The 10,376-nt window shown below is 38.3% G+C and overlaps 1 protein-coding gene across 1 annotated transcript; it reads right to left on the minus strand.

Moving 5' to 3' along the window:
* Window positions 1-4,546: 4,546 nt before the first annotated feature.
* On the minus strand, window positions 4,547-10,276 carry LOC119650949 (CAAX prenyl protease 2). The gene is made up of 4 exons (XM_038054183.1): window positions 10,116-10,276; window positions 9,695-9,942; window positions 5,057-5,293; window positions 4,547-4,992 (listed from the first exon to the last, which is right to left on the minus strand). Exons 1-4 carry the CDS (start codon window positions 10,232-10,234, stop codon window positions 4,727-4,729), a joined length of 870 nt encoding a protein of 289 aa, XP_037910111.1. The 5' UTR covers window positions 10,235-10,276; the 3' UTR covers window positions 4,547-4,726.
* Window positions 10,277-10,376: the final 100 nt, after the last annotated feature.

Genomic DNA, 10,376 nt, shown 5'->3' on the forward strand with positions numbered 1-10,376 from the left:
TGGGTTATCGAGATCAAGGAAGTGGTCAAAATCAATTAATGATTGGTCTAAATATCGAATGCGGACATCTTGGATGTCGAGGATCGAGAAAAGTTACTAAAGAATCAGAACATAGGCCTCAGAAGCAAGGAGTGGAATATAATCGGTTTGGAACACGAGGGGAAAACCCTATTGAAAAAGGGTGCCTAAGTGGTAATAATTGATCCCTATTTTCAGTTTAGAGTTAACTACGACGTCTTCAACATAGAAGTACATAAATTAATTTAAAGCATCTTTCACTATATAAGTTCGACCTCGGGCACAGCGGCGGACACTTATTGAGATTTTGTGTGTAGTTTACGACGACAACTCTATAACCAAATGTATGCGTCATCAGAGGTTCTGACCTTTTCCAGAAAAAGACGGATCGAAGATTACCCGCCTTCTACAAGGCCAGACAAGCTGGAATTCGGCGAATTGTTAGTGACGCAATAACTCAGGGTCGCTCAAGCAAACAAGATCGGCATGTATTTATTCAGGCTAGTCACGTAATGAAGTAAGGGAAAGATCGCCATGCAGTACGCTACATTCGCGGAGTCTAAAGTGTGAATCTCTGTTGAGATCTGCCTTCAAGCTATCTATGGAATAGTTACCTAACGAAGCGGCTGGGCCGCAGATATGATGACACCATATTCAAGTCAGAGACTTAGAATATTTGCCGAAGTTGCAAAGGTTTGGTTATTTGCATTCTTTCCCGTGAGTATACGGCATGCGATGGATTAAACGCAAATTTAGAATTCAAAATGAACGCTTATTCAATCCTTTGGTTTTCTTTCATACAAATTCTTAAACCTAAATAAGAACAATAATCCGTAGAATTTTATTGCATACCTATTACCTATTGAGGTGGAGGAGGTGGTAGGAGAATTACGTCCACACAAAAATGTACTTGGTTCTCAATTTCTTTTTGCCATGAGGCATGCGTTCTCAAATAATGGATTCAATTCATATGCACATGGATGCAGACACTTTGCTCACGTTCATATGCATGTGTATTACTTTTACTCTATAATAGAATTTCGTAAGGCTTATCGTTTGGCGAGTTCGATTACCTTGGACATGTCTTGAACTCAATTTGTTAGTTATTGCACGATACATTGAATGCGTGAATTATTGATAGAAGCAAGACAGTATTAGAGGAGGGGGATAAATTAACTGTTGCTAAGTTATAGGAAAGGTTCAAAGCGTCTGCCGCCTTTATTGTTCTGAATGTTGGCCGACCATGGCAGACAATGAACGGCGATTCGATGTAACAGAGGTTAAGATGTTTCGTTGAACCAGTGGCGGTACACGTCGATCCTTATTACTTAGGATCCCGCATATCCTAAACAACTACCTAGCTAAAGTAGCTTCTCCATACATTAATGACAGCGTTAGGTTATAGATATAGCATATTCATTCTATTGAACGAACGACAGATCAAAACAGCATTCGTGAAGTGAACTAACTAATAGGTTTTATATCCGCCCACTTGTTCTCTTGAAAAAATTGCAGCCGATGTAATTGTTATTAGTAGAATAGAATATAATCACATTCGACTGCTCTGGGTGCCTGCGGTGTATACATTATCAAAGAAATAACCAATGCGGAAAAGGGGGTCGACCAGGTGCTCTACTAAGTGCACCTAGTCGATATTTGTTTAGACTAGCAAGTAAGAGAGGACTACTCTCTGTCTGATAGAATATACGATAAGTCAACAGATCGGAGTATGGGAAAATAAAAGTCCATCCTTCATAAAGAATCCTAAAGAACAAGGAAGCTTACGCCAGGTAATTGAAAGTAAACGTGCCGCGTTCATCAGCAGAAAAAGATTTGCCTTCCAACAGCTTTTACAAATACGATAATAGAGAAAGAAGTCATTTTTCGGTAGAAATAAATTCATGTAAATTACAATATTAGAAAATAAATATGAAACACATTTGATTTCGTTTGGCAATAAGGTTTCTATATAAATCAGTTCTGAAAAACACATCGGCATGATCACATGTAGTTGTCTTTTTCTTTCAACGTTTAATCCAACGTTTTCTGAGATACTTTCACTGAACGTTTTTTAACATTAAGACTATCGTGAAGAAGGATGTTGACATTGCAGGAGAGACTGTGACCGGAATTATAGGTCAACACAGAGCTTCTAAAGTCACATTGCGATCTGCAGTATATTTAGGAATTGTCTTCTTGGTGTACTTAACAAGGGAGCCGTCGACATCACCCTCGAAAGAGGTCATCATTTAATAGTCGTCTGTCTCCACTTCCGCGTTGCGTTCGCTGCTTCTCGAAAGGTTGAAGAATTGCGATACCCCAAGTTCAACATCGACCGCTTATATGATCTAAATGTCGTTCGATAATGAGAAACCCTTCTTATTGATCAATTGGCAGATGTCTTGGTCAGGCCCAGGCGGACCGTCGGGCATTGAGCCGCCATTAAAAATGCTCTTTTCTTGGGCGCTACTGAAATTGTCAGCCATAAATAACGTTACGAAGGGACGTCACAAGATGTGGTTAACTGGTTTTACAGCACAAAAGCGGATCGATTGTTTGAAGGTTCTACTGATTGCTGCGAGTGATAGCAAATGCGATGCACTCCAGCTCAGATGTGGTGCAAAATTGCGGAAACTCAGTGTAATATGTGCCAGATAGCAAGAACTTGCAGCTGGCCGCAATTCTTTCGAAGGTGCTATAAGAACATTAACGATCGACTTCTTATCCACGATGGTGAGCAGTTGAAGGAGAGAAGGGGGGATCTTACCCGTATAACATCCTGTGGAGCTTCACCTCTCATGGATGAAATGGTTAACCACCGTAAACTGCGGATACAGATTGCACTTCCAAGTAGAAGTCAAATCATCAAGGCATGAAAACGGACTAGCGGTCACGTGCTGAATCGAGGTAAAATTTCAGGGGAATTTTCCAAGCGAACTTTGGCAGAGCTGCATCCCGTCGATATTATTCTTCCTTATCATTGATAAGATTCTCCATGCTGCCTTGTCCAGAGGGCGCGGAGATCTTCAATGGAACATAGATTCTTCCCTCAAACACCTCGACTACGCTGATAACATTCACTTACTCCCTAGCCGAGTCGTGGATCTTGGTTTAACGAATCTGCATTTAAAGAAAGAGATAATAGAATTGGGCTGAAAATAAACACCACCAAAACCAAGGTTCTCACTCTGATGGACTAACGCACTTTTCCTATCTGCATTAATGGGTAGACATTCTAAATGTTGATTTAAATCTATATATGTTCATCTCTATTTCGGTAGTGTCTACCGTATTGTAGTGTTGCTGCCTTGCCCAAAATCTGGAAATACAGTTATCTCAACATCAAAGTTAGCTTGAAACTGACCCGTACTAATGTTCTTTCTGTGTTAATGATATTAGTGAATGAAGAAGCTAGTTTCTGCAAAAGTAATGCATTCAGCGCATTTATCATGCTCAATAGTTTTAACAAGACAGAGCAAATTTTTATTAAAATAGCTTATTAGAAGAGTTAAATCAATGACAGACGCCTGGAGCATTAAAAGGAAAGCAAATCCAACCGAGACTTACTTACTTAAAATGTGTTTGCAAAATGAATTTCAACCATAGGACTGATAAGTACCCAACAAAATTATTCGTCAGTTAGTAGTCTTTAAGTGGCTCATGCTGCGTGTCCAGTTCGAAAAATCGATTTCTGTTTTCTTTGTATCAATTATATCCAAATATAGTATAAAATATCTGCGATCCGTAAACGAGGATAATCGTTATTCATCGAGCCGTTTTTTTACAATAAATTGTGAAAAAACCCAAATTTCACGAAAAAATGTTTAACAAGTTACCAACAAATTTACTTTTCGATATTTTTTAACAATGTTTCATGTGGGACTACTTTATATTTCACAGATTAGAATGTTAGACTTTTTTGGTTCAAAATTAGCGGAACCCACTATCGCGATATTCGAAAACACTTTTTCTTGAAGATTGGTGGATAAGTTAACGTATCTTTCAGCAATTAGCGACGATTTCCGGTTGAAATATAAATATGTGATATATAAATTAATACTTGGCAATTACATGTTTGTTCAGTTCTTCTAAACATTCCCCAAAAAACGAGAAGAGTTTCACACGCGATGACCCTCTCAATGCAATTAGGCGGTATCAAATATTACCTGAAAATATGCCTCCTCATTTAATTTTATTTTGGCTTCAATTCGATGAATTCTTTTAATATTGAGATGGTTGGGCGGCAGACTCTTGATCTCATTACCCCGGAATGCTGGTATTCTTGGATGTTTATTTTCGTATGCTGCGTGCTGCTGTAGGCGTATCACTTGCGCAGCTTTAAGTGTAATGATAGTGAAACGGAAGGACAGTCTTATTGAAACCTGAGACTCTATACTCCACAAAAGTGTCCACTCCTTACAAAAAATACAATTCCGCAAAGGTAGTTCAAGGTTTAGTTTGATAGAAATTGTAATTTGATTTTACTTTGTACTCCATATAATTCATAACACTTTGATAAACATCAATCTCTAAAATATGAAAACATATATTTTAAGATATAATTCAATATTAATACAAAATAATCAGTTCTGCTAATATAAAGTCATTAGTTCATTAACCAAAATAGTTATCAAAAGAAAATGCCTCGTAAATCATATACTGTCACGTCAATTTAACACCAAACAAGAAGTTAATTCCAGAAATTTAACTATGTTTTCCAGTACAAGTTATTTGCGTAGAAACTAGGTGTGGTAGCCACCGGCAAAACTAAAATCCATAGTACTAATCCAGTCACATAAAGTGCTATCAATACATAACGCATATAATTTTTATGTAGGATGACATCATTGATGTCTGGGAAGCCCATATGATTGCAAAATGCATGAGCAACGAATGGCGCTACAAAATGGCCCGTTCGAACGAACAGGTACGCAGAGTAAAATCCGAATATTGTTGTATATGTAAACTGAAAACCTATAAAAACAAGAACATGTAATTCGATTACCGTTGAAGTAGGTTTTGTTAATTGAATACGCACATGAAATAATTATTGCAGTCTTCATATCCATACCAGATCGTAATCGTTCGATCATATGATGAAAGTGCGCAACACCAAAAAATAATGGCGTTATCAAAACTGCTGTAGATGGTGTGAACGATTGTAACAGCAATGGCATCATGCATGCACGGAATGTGAACTCTTCGGATAGTGGAGCCACAAGAAAGTTACGAAGCCATAGGACATTGGTGAAATTATTGAGCCAATTGTTATGCGCTACAAGTAAAATATGAAAGGGAAAATTGAAACTGATGCATCTGTTATTAAAATTCAACTTGTTTCTACACTAGGATTCTTAAGAATGATAAAAGTTTAGTTTTCAACATTATTCACACCAAAAATACAATTCATCTTGCAAAGGTCTTGAAGTAAGGTGTTCCTATAACTGTGAAACAAAGCTTATATATATATAGTGAAATGATCGAGAAAAGATAGTTTTCTCTCATAGGATTATCAGTAAGTAGAAGGTCACGGGGTTCCAATTGTTCATATATAAATTTACTCTCCTTAATGAAACTCTCTCAACGTCAACATTTTGCAAACTTTCATAGTTTTGAAGGTCGAATCTGTTTTAAAGGTTTTCTTTTTTGTAAAACACAACAAAAACAAAAATTAAAATCGGTTTACTGTCTATCTGATGATGATTGATACCAAATTTGGTGGAAAGGTGAGAACTGCGAACTCTCACGCATACAGTGAATTACATCATTCTAGGTCAAACTTAAGAGGGGGTCCCATATATGTAAAAAGGTGGGTGCAATTTTTTTTCACCAATTATAGTCATGTGGGATATCAAATAAAAGGTCTCGATTAGTACTCTTCGATGCCGGTTTTAGTTTTGACCTCCGTTAGTGCGGGGAGCCGAAATCGATCATTTCTTCCACGGACCGAAAAAATCAGGAGGGTGCCAGTATATGCTGCCTACTCTGCGAAATACCCTTCATACCTATATCTGTTCAAATAAAGTTAATAATAGTATATCACAATCGATTTTGGTAATTGGCTGCAAAATCCCCCTTAAGTTCATCCTAGAATTACAAAATTTTGCAGCAATATACACTATAAAAGCACAATCCTGCTAATCCTGGTGAAAATCGCACTATTACTTACAAAGTTATGATAGGTCAAAGTTGTCGGTTCTGTGCAAATCCAAGACTTTGAATGTCAATATCACGCGAAAGTGGGTTTCTCATATAATATGTATATGCATATATTACACGCTAGATCGGATCGGACACAAAACCTTTTATACCTGAAGCGTACAACTTCCGGTTTCCCGATTTGTTCTTTCTTTTTTTTCATTTTCAGTAACCTGAAACTTTCACATCCTGTCTTCATTGTCAGGAAGAAGGAACAAATGGGTTAAATATCTTGTAGGAGTACGTAGTTCAGCAATGCTGCACCTTTCTGCCTATAAGCCTCCGATTTCAAATAAGGAAGATTGACTTTTTCTGATTCCTTTTTGCCTATGAGCACCTCGCCTGGAACTTTTATTATTTCAGATCCTTTGCATATTTTGCATAAATTGTTGGGGTGGTATCTAGCACCTTACTATTCGAAAGGAGTCCAACATTTAGGAGAAAATAATCTTATTAAACAACGCAAAGAGCACGCGTAAAAACTTACAACGGACTCCATCGAGCGGAGAAGCCACTTCAACGACAGAAGAATGAAGTCTAGGCAGTTCCTGGCGTCACAAAAATAATAGCTTAAATAATCTTGGAGCGTATTTAGATACATTTCGAAGGCTGATTTCCGCTCTGGATCCTCCTGCATTGACCGTATCAACAACCTGAGGATCAGTTTGGAACAGTACGCGGAGTTCAGATCTTCGCTTCTCATCTGCTCTCCATCGATTTCGAGAATGCTTTTAACAGTGTCAGCAGGGAGGGTATCTGGAGTGCTCTATGGAAAAACTAATAACAAAATGTTCTTGCTATCAGTGACATTTTTCATGCAGCTTACATGGAGCATACAGTTTTGAGTGCGCAAAGTATTCAGACCTGATTTATTTCGGGAATAAAATAATCTTTTACTTTCCGAATTTGCGCAAAAAAATATTAACGACGATCAGTAGAGTGGGGAAGGGGCGATGTGAAAGCTGACATCACGTTCCGTTCTAGACTTGTACTCTGGTGCCGATTTCATGCCTAAATATAAACTAGTGCAGGATTTGTTAGCACCTTCGATATGTATATTGGAGAATATCATCGACATCAACCAACATCAGCTGACGTTCCATCACCAAGCAAGTTTCGGCTGAGAGAGTAAGGCCTTTGACTCTGACAACATACGCCATCGATATCTCTCTAGCGGCTCTTTACTGTTTCTTCAGCCATCGGGAACTTCCTCTAATCTTCTAATCCGAGATTGACTATAGAACTACTTGATCTTCAATGGTCACCCTCGTGGTGAAGCTCGATAAAAGTATCTTTGCCTTTCTGCGCGAAAAGCAAACAACATTATTATGAACGACGCTTATCAACGTTATTTTCAATCGCCTCCCGATGCATCTATCTACCACAACTTGAGATCTAAAGGATATGTTCAATATATTTAAGGCAATAACATTTAATGAGTCGCCCAAGGACAAGATAGCTTTTACAGTGCTGAGCCGACCATTCTACTAGTTCGCAATCATGTCGCTTGGGCTCCACACATTTCAAAACAACATTATCTTAAACTTATGGATAACGTGATCGATCCGAAAACGGTCAGACCATTGCTGAGGTTTTTGAGTCCACACCTCTGACCGACTGCAAGAAAACTTAAACTGATTTATAAAAATCATCTCTTTGACTCCAATTCTGCATAGCCCTAATTTCAGCAAACCTATGGCAGCGCAACCAGGAATGTATGGCACCAGTGGAGAAAGAGAGTAAATTTCGAGCATATGTTGCAGATTCTGCATTTGAATTGCTAACAGGCCACACTTCGCTCAAATCGCTAATGAACTAATCGGATTTTCCCGGTAGGCCATGTGATTGCAGCTTCAGGTAATGTTTGTCACCATCACATATGGAAAAGGTTCTCAGTATCTTGTGCAGAACAACTTATCTCGTTTTTAAAAGCAGAAGTCGTCGCACTATAGAGAGTCGCGAAAAACGCGCACTATCTGCAATTAATAGATCAATTCCCTGATTTGAATGTATGCGATGGAGTAGTATCCAGGCGATCTAACGCTGTTTAAGAGGTGAGAGGAAGTAACAACAAGCCTGAAAGTTTTTTAGCTGAGATCTGAGATGATCATCTGAGTCTACGACCATCCTTCAGGTGTACACGGATGGAATGGTCAAGCTCTAAGTAGATTGTAATTGTGGTTCTTTTAGCCTAAAATGACTTTATAAGTCAAGGATTACATCGCAGCTGTAAAATGGGCAAAAGTCAAAAGTCCCCAACCAAATCATTTGGTCTACAATGAGATTGTTGTTCCAACGTTTGTATGTTGATTGATCCATATCTCAGAACTGATGTCGAATATGGCGGAGCAATAGTAGTTTTCGATTTCCTCTTAAAGTTTCCTTTGTGGAATCAGTGAAATTTTTAATACAAGTGTCCTAACGCATCTCTGAAATACATGTATTTAAGGCAGGTGATTCTTTTTGTCATTATATAAGGTTTTTGGAAAGGTCCAAAAGACCCAGCAGATAGGCATGGAAGCGTGTGTCGACGGGACACTTCAACGGAGTTGTACTTAGATGGTCACGAACGCAGTTACCCTCCGCCATCCTTTTAGATTTTAAATACCTGGATACCGTTGTTTCTACTGATGATGGTATCGAACTTGATTCACTTGACGCATGTACAATGCTAGGTCCGTCCAAAAACTCCACATGTACTTATCTCAACATTAGCATAAAGTTGAGGTCATTCCAAGACAATGTATTCTCTTCACACCATCTCAAGCAAAGAAATATGGCGGCGTACAAGTCAGAACCCTGTAGACTTTTTTGATTAAAAGCTGGTGCCGCCGTGTATAGGTCATAATTTGTGGCTCCGGGGCCTTCAAAAATTTCACATTATAAATAAAGAACCGTAATTCTTTCCCTCAGAACGCAGCAAGGAGGATGTAAGACCATCTGCGCCAGCTATATTTAAACCATTCAGTAGAGAATCAATCAATGCTAATTATATTTTTTTAAGGGGAGACCAAACAGAAAAATGACCAAAAATTTAATTTTTTTTTACTGAATTAAAAAGTTTATCTTTTTCTTCTGCAGATTTTAATGTACACAACTGAATAGTAAACTCGATACAGAAATCACTCGACGACGGTTGGAGCTGGCCTCCCCTTCAATCACCAATGAACAACTCATTAATGAAATTCATTTACAGATATCGCTTCTAACGACAGAATTCTTCATTATTGTAAATACCAGTATGTCGCGAACAACGAAAGACGGGCGGCGTTTATAATTGGGTTTTTTTCCACTCTTCGCTAGAAATACGAACTATTAGTGGTAACTCACTAATATTTAAGATGATTCGGATTCGCATCTACTGTGTTTTTACCAGCCATTTATCTATTTCTGAATTTGTCACACACACAGAAACATCGAAGTAAATTTAAACTGGAATATTTGTAACGAAAAAATCTGAAAAGTTGGCGTTACTTACACACACTGACCCTCCATGATTCATTGAATGCCTGTGCCACCAACGGTCCTAGGAATAAAAGCGACGTCAATAAAATAGGAACTATAGTTGCCAATAAAAATCCTTCCGTGCGGAAACCAAGTATCGCTGCTAGTGTTACGTCTTTGAATACTTTTGCGCCCAGTGAAAACTTGTAAACAAACGCCGGCGATAATAACATAACAATGAAAACACTGAAAAACCGTCGTTTCACCGTCGACGGATGGTCCCTGAAAATAAACGGAAATCACTCATTGAATTTGGCGGCAAAATTACAACAACAACGAAACGTCAGAATTATGCAGCGAAAAGGGCAACACGAATCCATTGAAAGGCAGAACAGATGATGATTTGTGCCAAAATTTTTATGCCTTTTCGAGTGTCCACTGTCTTTGAAAATCACCTGTTTTGATCCGAATTCCACACGTATAGACTGGAGACATAGATTATAGACAAAATGAAGCAGCAACCGACCGAAATCAGCGGCGATAGCTGGCTAAGTTCCACCGCCGACGATTCCATCTTGTTGACAGCTTGAAAGAGTTGTATTTAATGTCATTTTATTTGCGATGTTTAGATTTGAAGACATGCTCTATGCTGGTAACGTCAATAAAAGGGAAAAAATAATTATAAAGGTGGAGACGATTATCCAGTATTTTCGCGT

Source organism: Hermetia illucens, chromosome 3 (genome assembly GCF_905115235.1).
Source record: "Hermetia illucens chromosome 3, iHerIll2.2.curated.20191125, whole genome shotgun sequence".
NCBI classification, from domain to species: domain Eukaryota; kingdom Metazoa; phylum Arthropoda; class Insecta; order Diptera; family Stratiomyidae; genus Hermetia; species Hermetia illucens.